This window comes from Cutaneotrichosporon oleaginosum (assembly GCF_008065305.1).
Source record: "Cutaneotrichosporon oleaginosum strain ATCC 20508 chromosome Unknown ATCC20508_contig04, whole genome shotgun sequence".
In the NCBI taxonomy this organism is placed as follows: domain Eukaryota; kingdom Fungi; phylum Basidiomycota; class Tremellomycetes; order Trichosporonales; family Trichosporonaceae; genus Cutaneotrichosporon; species Cutaneotrichosporon oleaginosum.
In genome coordinates this window covers 1,930,973-1,948,269 of record NW_027072173.1, presented here as the reverse complement: position 1 = coordinate 1,948,269, position 17,297 = coordinate 1,930,973, and the positions used below count along the sequence as shown (strand labels likewise).

The following is a 17,297-nucleotide window of genomic DNA, read 5'->3' as shown; positions in this document are numbered from 1 at the left end:
CGCCACCATGTATACGCCCACCTCCCTCCAATTCCTCCAACGATCCAACTGCGATTGCGCCCCCAACCGTTCGACATGCCGAATCACGAGGGGCACTAGTATGCTATATTTTACAGTACAATTGTTCAAACGACTTTGGCAAACCCACCCATCTTGTCTCACCAGCTCTTCAATCTCCCCATCCATGCCATCCAGCTGTTCAACGCTCCAAACCAGAGGACCCAGATCGCCCATTCGTGAGTCAGGGCAAGCCAGGTCCGTGCCCCGGCATGACTCTGCCCGACCCTAGCCTCTCATGCTTTCAACCGTCCTGCCGTAATTTAGTTTCTCTCCAGCCTGCAGCCTGTCGCTGCTCGACGAGCTTGGACGCTCTCGCCCTGGCTGTTTTCACTGCACAGTCATGCATGACGCGAACCAATCAAATTGTGTCAACAATCAGAAAGTTTGGCAACACGCTCCGGGGTACCCCGCTTCCGATGCAAAAGATGGGAATGCATCCAATCCCTGAACGCCTCCGCACGTGTCAGGCGATCAAGGCACTGCAGACGTCAGGCAGAATTCTTCTGTAGTCAAACCCCAACGCATCCTTCTGCTCAAGTACTGTCGACGATGCCCGCTCATGTCAGTTCATCTGTAGATATCAGTGGCTACTATGCAGCTCTTCAGAAGGTCAGCTCTGTGACAGCAGATCGAGGAATCAAAGCTCGAGTGCAGAACATGTTATTCGGGTCTTACGCCGCGATCGAAGCCACACATGGCTCCCATGAACCCAATAATGACATCATTCTGGACACGGAGGCAGGCAGCTTAGGTAAAACCACGATGAGTGTCTTAGGTAAAGCCACACTCAACCCACGTGAGCACTTTGTTGACGATCACGTCCGTTCCCAGTCGAGGCAACGAGCCGCGATCCACCCAGGGATCCTGCCACAACAACAATCTCTGCTCGACGTCACCCAACCTCACTCTTCACACCATCACCATGTCCACCCACACCCCACCATTACAAGCAACCCACGTAACTCCTCCACACATCCAAATTCGACGGCGCCATGCTCCTGGCAGTGCAGGCCCCTCGACCCTCTCCCAGTCCTTCAGCCTCGGCCCGGCTGATGTCGACATCTCCGACACGAGCATCGGCACACCGACGCGCAGGAGAGTGACGGCCCTCTCAACCTCAGAACAGGGAAACATGGGGATGCACGGGCAGCTCTCTCCACGCGTGCGCTCAAACCTCGCCCGCTCGCCCGGCGCAACACTTGCACCCGGCAGCGAGCCGCGCACACGCTCGCGTTCTCGTCTCAGCGAGGTCTTCAGGCCGGTCCAAGACGAGGATATGGACGACAGCGACGCGTGGACGATGCTAGACTCGATGCGCATCTGGCGCTCCGACGCCATGACCCACCACCTGTACGAGACGGCCGCGTTCTGGGCCAACAAGATTCTGGATTGGACAGGTGAGCCCTTTGCTTGAGCTGGGCTGACCACAGGCGATGCCAACGACGCCTTCTGGCTCGCTCAGGCCTACTACCATATGCGCCACTTTGTGCGCGCCGAGCGCTTACTGACAGAGCCCCTTCCCCCACCCAGGGCACCCCTGCTCGACAAAGGCAAGCATAAGGCTTCCGGTGAACGCGACGGCCACGCGGATGAGGACGAACGCAAACCTCCTATTCGTGAACATCTTGCCTGCCGTCTTCTTGCCGCCCAGTGCTTGATGGAGCAGGAGGAGTACGAGGACGCCCTCGAGATGCTCGGAGTGCAGAGCTCGTTTGGCGAGACGGACGCCGCAGCAACCCGTCCATCAACGGACCAGGGCATCAAGGTGTTCTCGAGCATGTGCTACCTCCGCGGGTTGTTGCATTTGCGTTTGTCCTCACCTATCGAGGCCAAAGAGTCCTTCATGGAGGCCCTCGCGCTCGACGTCAAAAACTACGACGCATTCCGCGAGCTCATCTACGGCCAGATGATGAGGCCTGGAGAGGGTGGGTTGAAAGACTGTGCCCGGGCTGACATCAGAATGGGAGTTCATCAGCACGCTGGCGTACGGCTCGCAGCTCAGCGACGAGGAGGCGGCGTTTGTGCGTCTCATGTACATCTCCAAGCTGCGCAAGGAGTCTCACGTCAAAGAGATCTCGGCTGCAGGACGCGAACTTGCCGTCAAATACGGGCTGGGTGAGAACAGCGACGTGCTTGTCAGCATTGCGGAAGAGCTGTTCGCCAACTACAAGTGGGAGGACTGTTACGTTGTCACATCCAAGATCCTCAACAAGGTTCCTGGCCACTCGGAGGCCCTCACGCTGCAGCTGGCGTGCATGCACCACATCCCGCGCCTGCACTCGGCGATCTACGCGCTCGCCCACAGCTTGGTCAGGACAGAGCCGCACGAGGCAACGACATGGTGGGCTGTCGGCATGTGGTACTACTCTGGACAGCGATGGGCCGATGCTCGCCGTTACTTCAGCAAGGCCAACCTCATTGACCAGCGCTTTGGCCCAGCATGGATCACGTTCGCTCATTCTTATCGTCAAGAAGGGGAACATGACCAGGCTGTTACCGCGTACTCGACCGCCGCGCGCAATTTCCCTGGGTGAGCAAAGTCGAGTGATCCCGCTGATGAACCAGATCCCACTTGCCATACCTCTTTATCGGCATGTCGTACCTCCAGCTCTCGCACTCGGAGCTCGCTGAGGAGTATCTCGCCACGGCGGCGAGCTACAACTCAACCGACCCTTTGCTGCTGAACGAGCTAGGAGTGGCCGCGTACAACCGGGAGGACTACCTCTCCGCGATCGAGTACTTCCAAGCCGCCTTGCAAGGCGCCTCAAGGATGCAGGGCTCATCCGAGCCTTGGGCCGCGACACACAGCAACATGGGCCATGCGCTCCGCAATTTGGGCCGCTACGAGGAAGCGCGGTCGCACTACGCGTCCGCGATCCGCCTGAACCCCATCGACGCGACGGCCTACGCGAGCCAGGGCATGATCTCGCAGTTCCTCGGCGACGTGCGCGGCGCCATCAAACTGTACCACCAGGCCCTGGCCATCCTCCCGCAGGAGCCAGTCGCGACCATCCTCCTCGAAATGGCCCTCACGGAGCAGGTACGCACGCTGGACCCCACGACGCTCCCCGGCCTCCCTGCTGCCATCGTCGACAAGAACCTCGACCCCTTCAGTGTGCCGAAAGGCAACCCAGCGTTCGGGCCGCTGCCGATCGAGTTGGACCCGCTCACGCTCGAGGAGGCCGGCGACGCCAGCCGCATCTCCGCACAGGGAGGGAGCTCGCGTACTGTTACGCAGGGCGGGAGCGGGCGCACCGTTGTTCCCGCCGGCCGCGCCGATATGTCGGCCATGTCTATGTCCATGTCTCAGGCATCCTACCGCCACCATCACGCGAGCGTCGTCGACGAGTCAAGCGTGATGGACATTGAGGAGGACTAGTAGTATTATAGGCTTACCAGCATCTACATTGTATCCGACGCATTGCATGGAGTGTGATATTACATCGAGGACGTGCGCTGCAGGAATCTGGGGTGGCACTCACATGCACAAACAACGGCCACGTGAAACTGCTTCCGCCACCTCCACTCGCGACTTCACTTTGGAAGCTCGACTGCGATCATCCAGCGCCTTCCCATCCATCCCGCCTCACTCATCTCATCGCACCATGGACGTGGACGATACTAGCAACCAGGCGACTCCCCCCGACGCTGACACCGATGCGGCCGTTGCCGAGCTCGGCAGCGTGATCGAGCGACTGGGGAGCGAGCCCAACAACATCGACCTTCTCCGACGACAGATTGACCTGTTCTTGCAAGTCGGCATGGTCGATGAAGCTGTCGACGCAGCCAAGACGGCCTCGCAGCTCTCCTTCCTAGGCGAGGCGCTCTGGCGGCGCGTCCTCGACGCCAAGGTCACCTCCGTGAGCCCAGTGACATTGGACGCGCTCGTCGACATCCTCGACGTCTTCCAGACCGCGGAAGGCGAATACCTCTGTAAGCCCCGACACTCCCGAAGCACACCGTAGCTCATACCAGCACCATCTATACTCACGCAGCATGCGACTTTCCTCGTCAGCCTCGCCGAAGGCGCTGAAGGCGCGCAGAAGGGCGACGAGGAGGTGCGCGCGTACCTCCACGCCGAGACGCTGCGGGGCATGCTCCGCGACCTTGCGGAGCGGTCTAGCGGCGTCCTGAACGCTACTGGGGTTTGGCAAGCGTGGATAGACTGGGAGGTGTCGCTGCTCGAGCACCTGTCCGGCGCAGACAAGTGAGCGTCGCCGAGATGGTCGCTGACGGAAGGAAGGAGCAGATCCGGCATGTCGGGGACGTGTATCTCGAGCGCCTCAAGACGCCGCATACGGCTTGCAGCGAGACGGCGAGCGCTTACTCGACCTTCTGCAGCCAGTACTGTCCCGACGAGTACGAGGATCGGCTGGTACAAGCGACGGCGGCGAGCCAGGACGCCAAGTGGAAGCTGGAGCGGGAGAAGCGGCACGGGCGGACGCGCGCCGACTTTGAGGAGCAGCTCGTGAGCCGGCCGAACTTATGGCGCTGACAACAGGCCTTCACGGGCGATGTCGGGCAGCAGGCACAGGTGTTGCTGGCGTACGTTGACTGGGAGACGGACCCCGCCGCCAAGCGCAACAAGAAGGGCAAGGGGCCGCAGCAGGATGTCGGGCTGTGCCGCGCCGCGTTTGAGCGCTTGCTCGCCGTCTACGGAGACGCCGCCGCCTCAGCGACGGATGCGGTGTTCGCTGCGGCGGACGTGCCGGATATGGCGCAGCAGATGCGCGACACTGCGGCGGCGTACAAAGCGGCGGAGGCGTCTATCTGGTGCCGCTACTATGACTGGATGGTGAGAGCGTTCCTTGTGTAGCTGACGGTAGGTTGAGAATTCCAAATCGAGCGAAGAAGACAGCCCCGCCGCCGATGTCGCGGGACGCGCCGTGCGCGCATGTCCGGGCAGTGGCGAGGTCTGGAACCGTCAGCTGACTGCGTTCGTGAGTCTCACAGATTGTGCTTCAGCTGATCTCCAGGAGGAGTCGAACCATATCGCGGGTATCGATAAAGCTGTTGAGCGGGCGCAAGGCCTGATCATCGGCAACAAGCAGCCCGTGAGCTCTCTGGTGGAGCTCCTCGTCACCCACGCAGCGATCTTGCATAGGCGCTGCCGGGAACTCGAGGCCAATGCCGAACACCCCGTTTTCCTCAACCTCGTGGCCGCCTCGGACACGCTACTGAAGGGTAGGCTGCATACAACATGCTCTGGCTGACTTCAGCGTATCCTGACGGCGACTCCTCATTGAGGTTGGAAAAGTTCACGATCTCATGGGTGAGTATATCAAGCAACAGATCTGACATCAGGCCGAGGCTGCGGCGGTTGAATTGGTCCTGGACCTTATCGCGCTCCTCAGCACGCCGGCCAAGTCGCGCGATCCTTCCTACCAGTTTACTATCCTGTGTGCCGACACGCAGGCGCGCTACGGTGACGTTGACGGTGCACGCGAGCGATACAACAAGGCGATCCAGCGGCCCGACCTCGACTGGCCAGAAGCCGTGTACGAAGCTTTCATAACTTTCGAGAACGTACACGGCACGTTGGAAGCACTGCAGACAGCGAGGAAACATATTGCCACAGCGCAGAAGAAGCTCAACAGGCGGCGCGAACGCGAAGCACAGGCACAGCAGGCGGCGTATGCACAACAGCAGCAGCAGCAGCAGGCTGAGGCTGCTGCTTCTCAGGCTGTTTCTGAGCCTGTGGCTGCACCGGCGCAACCCATCGACGAGGCGATGGTAGTTGACCCCGCGCCTTCGACGGTGGAGGCGCCGGCGGCCGCCACCGCACCTGTGGCTGAGGTTGCTGCTCCACAAGACGACAAGGCGGCCGGCGAGGTTCAGATCAAGCGGTGCGCTATCATCTACGTCCCTTCAGCTGACACCACAGCGATCGCGAAAACAGCACAGTACTTGTGACTGGCCTGGGCCCAGACACGGCCGTGGCACGTGTCCAGTCCTTCTTCGAGGAGGTGAGCCTTTTCGTGTTGCAATGCAGCTCACAGCAGTCGGGAGAGGTTCGCGAGTGCACCATGACTGAGGAGGCGGGTGCAGCTATGGTCGAGTTCGTGTCTGCGGATACGGTGCCGGTAGCGTTGGCACGCGACGGCAAGAAGCTTGATGGCCACGTTATCCGTGTGTCGATGCTCTGGCGCTGCACCCTATGGGTAACCAACTTCCCCCGATCAGCCGACAACGACAGCCTCAAGCAGCTCTTTGGACAGGTCAGCAGCTTGGCAAGTCATCGCTGATAAGCAGTACGGCAAGATTCTTTCGATCCGCTGGCCGAGCCGCAAGTATGTTGACTCTCGCCGCTTCTGCTACATCACCATGGAGTCGCCGGCAGCTGCCCAGGAAGCTCTCGTTCTTCACAAGTTCCAGCCTGCAGGCGAGAGCTTCCCCATGTCAGTCCTCATCTCCGACCCAGCCAAGCGCACGAAGCGCACCGATTACTCGGACTGCACCTTGTTTGTCGGTGGCCTGCATCCGAAGTCGACAGAGGGCGAGGTGAGGCACCTGCTGGAGAAGTACGGCACAATCGTTAGTGTCAAGGTTCCATGGGACAAAGCCAAGAATCAGGCGAAGGGGATTGCCTTTGTCGAGATGCAGAACAAGGAGCAGGCCGAGGCGGCTCTTCAGGTGAACGGCGCCTTGCACCGCGGTAAGCACCTCAAGGTGGTAATCAGCGACCCACAGCACGCGGACAAAAGTCGAGGGTGAGTGCTCCCTCCTCAGCAACGCTGACTTGCAGGAAGATCAGCAGCACTCAGCAGGCGGCAGAGCGCCGCGAACGCACCGTGTACCTATTTGACATTCCGTCAGGGTCTCAAGAAGGCCTTCTGCAGCAGGAGCTGGAGAAGCACTACCCGGTACGGCGCGTCGAAATGTTCGCAAATAAAGGACAGGCGCGTGTCGAGCTCGAGTCCGCCAAGGACGCGGGTGCGCTCCTGCTTCGCTCTGAAATCGTGTTTAACGGCGCCACGCTCCGCGTGCAAGATCACCCGGAATCAAAGGCTGCCCCCCCGAAGCCGGCCGCGGCGATGGCCGCGTCCACCTCGAGGCCTGAGGCTGCGACGTCCTCGCTCTCTTTCGCGCCCCGCCCCCGCAAAGCGCACAAGGCGATGGGCCAGGCGTACCGCCCACCCAAAGCGGCGGCGGCTACGGCCGCAGCCGCCCCGACTGGCGGGTCACAGGACGCCTTCCGGGCGTTCATGAACACGACGAACGACGCGCGGAAGAAGGAGAACGAGGAGGCCAAGGCCAAGGCTGAAGCCGAGAAGGCGCAGCGCGAGGCAGAGCGCGCTGAGCGTGCCGAGGCCGACAGGAAGCGGGCGCTCGAGGACGGAGACGGAGAAGCGAGCGAGCCGAAGCGCCCGAAGAGAGAGGAGTAGGTAGTGTATGCGACGTTGCATTGGATAGAGCATGCTACAGTACCTATGAATATTGCTGGCTGTAGCGCGGGAGCTTCTTGTACACCTCGTACTGTAAGGTGATGATGCTCATGCGGCGTTTGGGCACGTGAAACCCTGCGAAATTGGGACATTGTGTGTCGACACAGACGACATTTGACCCGTCCTCGTTAATGCTCCTGCCCCGCGTTAACGCACACCCATCACACCGGGGCATGCGCGCCCCGCGTGCCCGTGCAGCCTCGTACGCCGCGACCGAGGGATAAAACTGCTGCGCCCACGGCTCTTCGTCTGATATCAGCGCCTCTCACATCGTGGCATACCCTTCGTCTCGACGGGAGTAGACCTCCCGCTCGTGCCAGAGTCCGAGTCAGACGGCGCAGTGAGGCGCGACTCGACGGAGTCGACCGATGCATGGGATTTGATGGACGCCCCGGATGCGCCGGCCGCGTCGGGCACCGAGAGCGTGTTGTCCACGTGTGTTTCCGAAATTGTGTCGAGGTCGCGGCACATGGTGCTAACGGAAAGGTCGAGTACGGAGACGGCCACGGGTGAAGCGGAGCACAAGGGCGTAGCAGGAGCCGCGGAGGCGGGGACGGGGGCGACGGAAACGGGGCCAACGGAAACGGGGGCGACAGAGAAAGGCAAAGCGAGGGCGGGGTAGACATCCCTGGCAGACGGGAGAGAGGACGTACGCTTGGGGACGGGGCGGCGAAGCGACGACGACCTGCGCGGGACGACTGGCAGGCGGATATTGGGGGCGGGGATGGGAAGCGAGCCGGGAGTGATGTCGGGGTTCTCGCCTTTGGGGTCCTCGGCGCGTGATAGGCGCGGGGGAGGGGGAGGGCACTCCTCCCCCGAGACGCGGGGAGTCGGGAACTCTGTGGAAGGATGGGGTGGGGACATCTTGGGCAGTGGAGAGATTTGATGGCATACTCGAGCCCGAGCCATTTATACTGACCGAGCGACATTGCGAGCGAGAGATACATGTGGTCCACTGGATTTGATCTGGGGGCAGGTAAACGAATCAGCCCGTTGCCGACATCCATGGGGTCGATGTGTCGACAGCAGGAAAGTCTAACAATTCAGCGAAATTCAGCATCATTTCTCAGCCAGCCAACCGCTCGCTCGTTCGCCCTCGCGCTCCCGCACCTAGCCCATCTTCGAATTGACAAACTATACGCAAACGCAATAGGGCACGAAGAGATTCTACAAACCGCGACGGGTGGATGGAGCTGCGGCGAGCAGCTGCTGGTAAACTTTGGCAGGCTGAAACATTTGCCACCATTCGACGCCACCATTTCGGGACAAAATGGCGGAACAGAATTCCTCCGCAGTAGATCAATGTATTTCATCGAGTCGAGGGACGATCAGGGCGATCGCGATGATGGAGGCGATGTGCACTCTGTGAATCTTACTCATGGTGCAAGGCTTGGGAGTCGTGCATTGTACAAGAACTCGGAAAAGGCTGTTTTGGCCGCCCTGCCTGGAACTGTAATGAATGAAGGCCATGCCTAGCCTCCACCACCACCACAATGAAAATCAGGCGCCTGCGTGTTGAAACCACACAATGACCCTTGTCTGTCTTGCATGGACGAGATGTCTGGGGAGTGTATGCGAGATTGGATACGGGCCGGACAGGCGGCGGCGGCGGATGCCGCGCCGCTTCAGCTTGTTGTGTGAGTCGGGAGGTTGACCATTTCATGTCGTAGGCCGTGCAACCAGCCACACACACCATTCACTCCGCATAACAGTTCAGACAATTCAGTGTCGGCCCCATTTTCTGGCTCGCTCCTTTCATTCAATGTTCACGACTCACCAGTGTGCAGGCGTTGCCAAGTCCTCGCACCCCTTCCCACCTCGCTGGCTGTCCGTTCCCAGCCGCCGATGTAAGTGCCATCCCGCCTACATAAGATGCATCTGTTCGCAAAATTACTCTCATCCCGTCTTCGCCTCTCAGCATCATGGACGACCTCCAGTACCGCCTACATCACATTGCGTCGCGCCTCCGTGTCTCGCGCGTCGTGCGCGACAACTCCCGCACCCCCGACTCCTTCTGGTACGAGCGCGACGACCGCCATTCCCGCCTCACCCTGGCCGACGTGCAGCTCGACATGCTTACATGCTACCAGCGTCGACTCGTCGCCCCTACTCCAGCACCCGCACCCTCATCCACACCTAACGCTGAGTGGTGGCACATGTGCCCCTCGCCCTGCGGCTCCATGCCCCGAAAGGTCAAGTGGGCCGATATGGCCCTGCACCGCGTCGCCTCCGCGCCGTTTGAGGAGCCTTGGACCTTGGACATCCTGGAGGAACTCCAGTACATCAGTGCCATGCTCGAGTATACGCGGCGGGTGGCGGTTGAGCGCCGCGGGGTCCTCGAATCGCTGAAGGAGACCATTGCTGGCCTGCCCGACCACGTCGCAGTTCAGTTCCGGACAGCTGCGGACAGCTGGGCGCCCCACGCCGCGCGCGTCCACTTCCAGGCTCGCTACGAGGCGATCCTTGCTCTCATCTACGGGGGACTCGTCGACGGCCCGTACAGCTATCGCAAGAAGACGGCGTGGCGCGTCCACCGCGCCATCACCCGCGGGCGTAAGATGGCCGCTGCCGTTCCGGCCAAGGAGGTGAGGGAGGCGATCGGCTCTCCGTTCACCGTAGGCAGGTATGCCCGCGCTGTGATGGATCAGACGCTGGACGTCGTCACATGCATCCTCGAGGGAAAGTCAGTGTCGAGCTTGGTGGGATCTGGCACGCGTGTTTTCTGGAACGGGAGCAAGTGGGAACGTCCATCGTGCTCTTGCGTCGACAACAGCCGTTGTCTCTTCAACACTGGATGTATGGCCTGCCGAGAGACCACGGACTGCGTCATTCCGCTGGCCAGCGAGCACTCCCCGTGCGACAATGACATGGCCACTTCGCAGGATGAATCTACGAGCACCACTTCGGCGAGCCAGCCCGACCAGACAGATACTATCCGCCATGTGGAGCGGACCAATCGCGAAGTGCATTTCACCATTCCTGCAGGCTGCCAGTCATTCACCGTCCGCTTGTAGATGGTGGGGTTAGCCCATAAGCAATAGCCCGTTCGATCCGTTTGTATTTGGCACAATGTATAACTCCGTCCTTCCATGCCCATGATCCCGTAGCGTTCCTGCTGTTGAAACTGCTGTAGTGAGCGACCCCGGCTGGCGGGGCACGGAAGACAAGGTACATGGCAGGACATCAAGGAGACAGTGCCTTCTACAATCTATGTCCACTTCACCTCGTGCACCAGCACGACGCGCGTACTCTCGCCCTGCCACCCCCGGTCGCCACTCGCCGTGATGAGGAAGCGTGACGTGGGGTCGATGACTGTTGTCAGTTCCTGCTCTTTCGCCCTCGGGACACTTACTCATGCTAGAAACAGTTCCACCGTGATGACCGGCAATGATGCGGAATGGTGGCCGCGAGCTCTTCTTCTTCGCTGGCTCTTCGGGCTCATAATATTCGACCGTGTTCCACAAACGGATGTTGTCGGTGCTAGCAGTCGCAACGTGCTTGCCGTCTGGGAAGGCGACAATGCAGGACACCGGACCTGAGTCAGAAGGGGTGCGTAGAGTGCGGAGGACGCTCGCGGATGTAGACGATGTTTTGCGCACATCCCAGATGTCGATTGTGCCATTGCGTCGGCCTGCCAAAACCTGGTTACCATCGCCGAGCCAGACAGCCTGCTGTTAGCCTCTTTACGCACAGTCTGCCTCACGCTCATGCACCATGGTGGTGCGCGATCGCCAGGTATCAGGCGGCCCACGGCGCCGCCTTCGCGTCGATCAAACAGCGTCACCTGGCCGTCCATGCTTGATGTAAGGAGAATGTCGTTCGACATCGCTTTGTATGATGTTGGCGTGAGGAGGGGGATGCTGGCCGCCGCCCCGGCTACGATCTTGGGTGTCGGCTTGACAGCAGGCCTTGGGGCCGGGGTTGGTGGAGCGGGCGTCACGCTTGAGCTTGGCGGCTTCGCCCCGGGGAGGGCGAGGCCCAGTGCTTGCAGTGCTGGTGTGGCGGGCTTGCTCTCGTTTTCACCATCTGCATCATCGTCGAACAAGGAGTCTGCGTCGTCGTCCTCACCCGCCGCATCTTTCTCCGACTCAGGAGGAGCCGAAGCCGGTTTGGCTTCAGTTTCCTTCACCTCGTCGCCGTCCTCCACCTTCTTCTCTGCCATGACAGCGTCCCCATCCGCATCGCGATCCGCCTTGAAGAAATCTGGCCCAACATTGACGCTCACGTGCGGGAGCGCATCACCGTTCGCGCCCTTATGCTCGGGCTCCTTATCAGTGTCCTGGGTAATCGGACGAAGAGAGAGTGAGGAGATCTGCGCGCCATGGGTAGGGTAAGAGCGCACAACCTGGCCCGAATTCAAATCCCATTCCTCGATGTCAGTTCAGCTTCAATGGATCCAAACTAACCTTGACTCCGCCGTCCCAGGAGCCTGATAGCAGCCCTCGTTCGCCGGGGAGAAGTTGAAGCGCGCTCACGACGTTCGTGTGGCCCTTGAGCGAGTGGATGAGGTGCCCTGGCCGATGCCGCAAAGAATAGAGGTTTATAGGACCACTCTGGCTCCCCGCCAACGCCCACAACGCATCGCCCTCACACGCGAGTGAGTACACGGGCTCGGTGCGCTTCGTTGGCGGTGTGCCTTCCTCGACCTCACACGACCACCATCCTCGACCCACGCCGGCCTTGTGTACGCCTTCTCCCAGGCCGACAATACCTCGCTGCTGCGCGGTCATTACCTGGCCACCGTTGACCGACGCCCAGAAGTCATATGCGCGCACATGCCCATCTTGCCCTCCCGTTAGGAGGTAAGAGAGACATGCTGAGGAGGCTATCGAGTGCACGGCGGTGGGCAGGGGGATTCCGACGATGGTCTCAATAGTGAGGTTTGATGGCGGCCATGGGGGTGGAGGGACGAAGATGGAGCGTCGGGCTTGATGTGGCGGCGTTGGCTGCTTTGTGGGTGAGCGCGGCGTGTCTTCTTTTGACTGCGGCCCGGATGCTGGTGTTAGATCGCGCATACGATACCAAGAACCCACGTTCAGCTGTTGGAGGAGCTTCTGTCGTTTGCTGAGTCTGCCCATCTTCCTCGTCTCCAGCTGCATCATCGTCTTCCTCGTCGTCGTCGTCATCATCGTCGTCATCCTCCTCCTCCTCATCTTCGTCGTCTTCATCATCGGCCTCTCCGTCTTCCTCCTCGTCACCTTCGGCATCGTCGTCGTCTTCTTCCATGTCCTGGTCTTCGTCGAATCTGGGTCAGCAGCGGTCAGCATCCACACCTACTGGTTGGCAGCATCGTCGCGCATCTCCTCCTGCTGTCAGCATGCGCCCCTAGCCATAAAAGCACGTACATCCTCGTCCTCGTCTTCATCTCCGAAGTGGTCGTCCTCTTCGTCCTCGCTGCGCATATCTTTGTTGTGATGAGTGGGGAATGGTGCGGGTCCAAATGTATATACCTCTCCTCCACCTTCCTCCACCCCTCCCGCCGGCGGCGAACCCAACCCACGACGTCGACGTCCCTCAGAGTACATCCACCTCCCTCTCTTTCTCTCACTCTCACTCTCATTCTCATTCTCCAACCATGTCCGGCACTGGCCCCCGCGAGGCCATCTTCCCCACGCGCATGAACTTGACCCTCACCAAGGGTCGGCTCAAGGGCGCGCAGACAGGCCACTCGCTGCTGGCCAAGAAGCGCGATGCGCTCACCACTCGCTTTCGTCAGATCCTCAAGAAGGTCGACGACGCCAAGCGCTCCATGGGCCGCGTGTTGCAACTCGCGTCCTTTTCTCTCGCTGAGGTAACGTACACCGCCGGTGACATCGGGTACCAGGTGCAGGAGAGTGTGCGCAAGGCGTCGTACACCGTCAAGGCGAAGCAAGAGAACGTGTCCGGTGTTGTGCTGCCCGCATTCGAAGGCGTCCGCAAGGAGGGCAGTGGTGAGTTGAGCAGGTGATGGTGCTGTCGGCGATGAACTCGAGCGGCTTTGGGCTTCGGCCGGGCCGGCGAGCGCCAATGTCCGCGATGCCATGCAGCGCACATCTATCCAGCGCTGACCACAGACTTCAACCTCACGGGTCTGTCGCGTGGTGGCCAGCAGATTCAGCGCAGTCGAGACACATACATCAAGGCCGTCGGTACGCTGGTGGAGCTCGCATCGCTGCAGACGGCTTTCACGATTCTGGACGAGGTCATTCGCGCGACCAACCGTCGCGTGAATGCGATTGAGCACGTCGTCATTCCTCGTCTCGAGAATACGATCAAGTACATCAACTCGGAGCTGGACGAGATGGACCGGTGAGTCGGTGTAGCGCAGCGTCATCAAGGGACGCAGTGAAGTGCTCAGTAAAGCCCGCCTGCCAGGGGGATGCTGGCAGCAGACGGAGGGACTGCCGCATAGTGGCCCAGTAGCTGACCGCAGTGAGGAGTTCTTCCGCCTGAAGAAGGTGCAGGGCAAGAAGAAGCGCGACGCAGTTACTGCCGAGGCCGAACGTGCACTGAAGAACGCGGACGTCCAGGAGGTGCACAAGGACGACGGGATTGGGGGCGGTGCGGCTGGGGGCGCCGATATGCTCGACGCCGACAAGGACGACGACGTTATTTTCTAGACTGTTATGCTATGTAGTTGTTCGTTCTGCGCGAGAGAAAAGGGCAGCCGTGTGCATTGTGACCTTGGAGGGCTACAACGGAGGAGACCTGCATGTGAGCTCGATGGTGAGAGGATCGGCAGGTGCACCGGAGCAGGGTGACGTGCAGTGCGTCATCGCTATTAGGGATTAGGCCCGGATACTGAAGCTCGTCCTAATCGCCTATTTGAGCACCCCAATAAAGCCGCACGGAGATGTCAACAAGGGACGCGACGAACATCTGCATCACCTCGTCACGATCCACACTCTGCGCGCAGAATGGCAGAAGAATCCTACTTTGAGCGCGAAAAGGCGCGCCTTTTGCAAGAGATCGCGACGGTACGCCTCCTTCCCAAAGCCCACAGACCCTCACCTCCTCCCCCTCTGCTCCGAATCAAGCGCTGACCGCAGGGCATGGAGGACCTGATCTCCACGACGAACGCGTACAACCGCAACATCGAGGAGGCGTACGGCGTCGGGCGCGAGTTCAAGACCGTCGCCGATCTGTGGGGCACGTTCGTGGCCGGCGCGACGGACCGGAATGTGTGTTTGCTTGATTGGCGACGAGCTGACGGCAGAACGAGCTGCACGACCAGGGTGTGCCCGGTACGGGTGGGACGACGTTTGGCGCAAGCACGCGGTGGTGAGTTCTACTCGGGCTTAACATCGCCGGCTGACGGCAGATCACGCCCATCACACCTTCACCTGCTCACACCCACTCACGCCCATGTACACTACTGCATGTGAGATTATGTATTTCTATCAAGGAGTGTTCGGTGATGTGGCGTCGACAACCGAGAGCAAGCCCGCGCGCACCGCCTACTCGGTCTTGGCGGCGAGCTGGCGCTCCTTCTTCTTGAGGGCGCGCTTGCGGATGTCCTTGTGCATCGAGTGGATGACGCTGACGGCGAGGCTTTCGCTCGCGTTGCCCGCCAAGCCGACGGCGTAGTCCATGACCGCGTGGGCGGGGTACGGGGTGCTCTCGTAGAGGCGACCCTGCGCGCCGCGGGCGGCGCCGATCGAGCCGAGGGTCGACTTGACAAACTTCTCGGCGGTGGGGACGGTGAGGCTCGGCTTGCGGATCTTGGACATGTTCGAGACCTGGCGTCAGCGTCCAGCATATCGGGAGACTCACCACAAACGCGGGGAACACCATGGTGCACACGACGCCCTTGCTCTGGACCTCGGCGGCGAGGGCCTGGTTCCACGTCTTGAGGCCGCCCTTGGTGCAGCTGTAGGCTGCGAGGAGGGGGGAGGGGATGCGGCCGGAGAGCGAGCCGATGGTCATGACGAGCGACTTGGGCGCATAGCCCGGCGTAGAGCGCACGACGAGGAGGGGCATGATGGCGCGTGTGAGCTGCAGCGTCCAGCTGATGTTGGTCTGGACGATGTTGTCGATCTCGGCGGGGTCGGTCTCGTGGAAGGCGACGGGCATCTCGTGGCTCGCACCGACGTTGTTGATCAGGATGCCGGTGTCAACCGTGCGCGCGACGGCAGCGACGCGCGCCACAGCCGCGTGCAGGTCCTTCGGGTCGGCGGCGTCGGCGACGACGGAGAGCGCGCGGATCTTGTGCGCCGACTCGAGCTCGCGCGCGAGCTCGTCCAGCGCGCTCTGGCGGCGGCCGACGAGGATGAGGCCGAAGCCGTCGGCCGCGAGCTGGCGCGCGAACTCGAGCCCGATGCCGGATGTGCAGCCAGTCACGATCGCGTACGTCGTCCCCTTGCTCGCCTTGAAGCGGTACAGCGGCACACCCTTGCCAGCCGTGATCGCGAAGAGGAAGCGCACCAGCGAACTGGCATAGGTCATGAGGGTGAGCGCACCGACGAAAGCGAGGAGGAATGTCGAGAGCGGCACCTCGAGAACTGCCATTAGATGAGAATATGGGACTGCGTACTGATCTCGTTGCCCAGAAAGCTGTATTTGTGGTACTCGGTCGGCATGATGATGGGTGGGGAGGAGGGAGATGGGGCCAGAGAAAGTTAAACGTGACGCGACGTGCCAGCGGGTGTGGGGATGTCCGAAATGGCCGTGTCACGTGATTCCCGCTTCACTGTCGGTCAACCCCAAGATGCGGCCGATGGAGCACAGGGGCCATAGATGCATACAGACGAACGAACGGTGATCCTATATTGCCTAGAGAATGCAAGCGGAAGAGAATGAGCTGGAGAGGGTGTGCTGTGCGTAATGCGTTGGGGTGTGATGTAGCAGAGTCGAGAGATCATGAGTCGTCCTCCGGCTTGAGCTTGCTCGGATCGATCGCGCCGTTGGTCATCTCCCTCCGCCGCAGGAGGCCGAGGATGAGTGACATGCCTTTGCGCGACTGCTATTAGCGATGCTCTCGGCCTCCTCTCCGCCTTGGCACTCACATGTTCCGTGTTGCCCTCGAACTTGCCAATGCCGTACGACTCGATCTTATTCCGCAGGATCTGCGACCACGTCCCGCCGAACTGCGACCTCACCTCGGCGGTAGTATGATGGAGCGTTGAACTGGCGTGAGCCCTCCATCCTCCACCTTCCTTCTGTAAGACTCACCCGCCAGGCCCAGCACACAGCTCGCCGCCCTCGATGACATGCATGAACTTCTTGAAGCTCAGATTCGCCTGCCACACCCGCAGCCGCGGCTGGCTCCTGTACGCCGCCAGCAGGTCCGCGCCCACGGGCTGCGTGGGTGGGCCGGCGGCCTCGGCGGCCTCGGGGTCGAGCCCCCAGCCCGGGGGGTCGACGACGCTCTCCTCGAGCACCCAGGCGTCGAGTCCGCGGCCGCCGGACGCCTTGGCGACGGGGAGGAATTTGGACGCCCATTGCGGCACGATGCCGCGCTTGAGGATCAGCCGCACCGTCTTGATCCGGCCTGTGTTGGGATCGACGGTGCGCTCGAGGACATCGACGGAGAGAACGTGACGCGCGAAGGGGTTTGGGTAGCGCAGGAAGAAGGCGAGGAGGGGTGTTGGCGGTGCCTCGGGGCTGGGGTTAGCGCATTGCCGCGAAAGAGAACAAGAGACGGACGGAAGCGGTGGGAGAGTAGGGCGGGGGCGGCGAGGGAAGGTGTGCGACAAAGGCGGAGTCATCGTCCACATCGCCGGCGTCCGGCTCCGAGCCTGCCGACACCGGGGACGACGAGGGAGATGGACACACCACTCACTAGGTATGCGTTTTGCGGTAGAACTGAACCAT

General features: G+C 61.0%; 9 protein-coding genes across 9 annotated transcripts; 5 read left to right on the top strand and 4 right to left on the bottom strand.

Moving 5' to 3' along the window:
- Positions 1 to 982: 982 nt before the first annotated feature.
- Positions 983 to 3,439, top strand: COLE_05199 (uncharacterized protein; the record flags this gene model as incomplete). The annotated part of the gene is made up of 4 exons (XM_018427048.2): positions 983 to 1,457; positions 1,491 to 1,985; positions 2,020 to 2,590; positions 2,626 to 3,439. 4 exons carry the CDS (start codon positions 983 to 985, stop codon positions 3,437 to 3,439), a joined length of 2,355 nt encoding a protein of 784 aa, XP_018275185.1.
- A 226-nt stretch (positions 3,440 to 3,665) lies between these two features.
- On the top strand, positions 3,666 to 7,445 carry COLE_05198 (uncharacterized protein; the record flags this gene model as incomplete). The annotated part of the gene is made up of 12 exons (XM_018424573.2): positions 3,666 to 3,993; positions 4,036 to 4,267; positions 4,300 to 4,528; positions 4,562 to 4,855; positions 4,887 to 5,000; positions 5,037 to 5,244; positions 5,280 to 5,332; positions 5,365 to 5,906; positions 5,945 to 6,026; positions 6,063 to 6,278; positions 6,313 to 6,770; positions 6,806 to 7,445. 12 exons carry the CDS (start codon positions 3,666 to 3,668, stop codon positions 7,443 to 7,445), a joined length of 3,396 nt encoding a protein of 1,131 aa, XP_018275184.1.
- Positions 7,446 to 7,488: 43 nt separating this feature from the next.
- On the bottom strand, positions 7,489 to 8,369 carry COLE_05197 (uncharacterized protein; the record flags this gene model as incomplete). The annotated part of the gene is made up of 2 exons (XM_018425638.1): positions 7,489 to 7,754; positions 7,787 to 8,369. The coding sequence occupies 2 exons, from the start codon at positions 8,367 to 8,369 to the stop codon at positions 7,489 to 7,491; spliced, it is 849 nt and encodes a 282-aa protein (XP_018275183.1).
- A 1,058-nt stretch (positions 8,370 to 9,427) lies between these two features.
- COLE_05196 (uncharacterized protein) lies at positions 9,428 to 10,519 on the top strand (the record flags this gene model as incomplete). The annotated part of the gene is made up of 1 exon (XM_018419890.2): positions 9,428 to 10,519. The coding sequence occupies one exon, from the start codon at positions 9,428 to 9,430 to the stop codon at positions 10,517 to 10,519; it is 1,092 nt and encodes a 363-aa protein (XP_018275182.1).
- Positions 10,520 to 10,713: 194 nt separating this feature from the next.
- Positions 10,714 to 12,805, bottom strand: COLE_05195 (uncharacterized protein; the record flags this gene model as incomplete). The annotated part of the gene is made up of 6 exons (XM_018419886.2): positions 10,714 to 10,817; positions 10,858 to 11,173; positions 11,209 to 11,874; positions 11,912 to 12,501; positions 12,539 to 12,750; positions 12,783 to 12,805. The coding sequence occupies 6 exons, from the start codon at positions 12,803 to 12,805 to the stop codon at positions 10,714 to 10,716; spliced, it is 1,911 nt and encodes a 636-aa protein (XP_018275181.2).
- Positions 12,806 to 13,080: 275 nt separating this feature from the next.
- Positions 13,081 to 14,104, top strand: COLE_05194 (uncharacterized protein; the record flags this gene model as incomplete). The annotated part of the gene is made up of 3 exons (XM_018425046.1): positions 13,081 to 13,435; positions 13,559 to 13,793; positions 13,918 to 14,104. 3 exons carry the CDS (start codon positions 13,081 to 13,083, stop codon positions 14,102 to 14,104), a joined length of 777 nt encoding a protein of 258 aa, XP_018275180.1.
- A 297-nt stretch (positions 14,105 to 14,401) lies between these two features.
- Positions 14,402 to 14,769, top strand: COLE_05193 (uncharacterized protein; the record flags this gene model as incomplete). The annotated part of the gene is made up of 3 exons (XM_018425637.1): positions 14,402 to 14,461; positions 14,534 to 14,665; positions 14,701 to 14,769. The coding sequence occupies 3 exons, from the start codon at positions 14,402 to 14,404 to the stop codon at positions 14,767 to 14,769; spliced, it is 261 nt and encodes an 86-aa protein (XP_018275179.1).
- Positions 14,770 to 14,941: 172 nt separating this feature from the next.
- Positions 14,942 to 16,063, bottom strand: COLE_05192 (uncharacterized protein; the record flags this gene model as incomplete). Its single annotated transcript, XM_018424572.2, has 3 exons — positions 14,942 to 15,223; positions 15,258 to 15,985; positions 16,018 to 16,063. 3 exons carry the CDS (start codon positions 16,061 to 16,063, stop codon positions 14,942 to 14,944), a joined length of 1,056 nt encoding a protein of 351 aa, XP_018275178.1.
- A 278-nt stretch (positions 16,064 to 16,341) lies between these two features.
- Positions 16,342 to 17,297, bottom strand: COLE_05191 (uncharacterized protein; the record flags this gene model as incomplete). Its single annotated transcript, XM_018424571.2, has 4 exons — positions 16,342 to 16,443; positions 16,490 to 16,610; positions 16,656 to 17,087; positions 17,266 to 17,297. The coding sequence occupies 4 exons, from the start codon at positions 17,295 to 17,297 to the stop codon at positions 16,342 to 16,344; spliced, it is 687 nt and encodes a 228-aa protein (XP_018275177.1).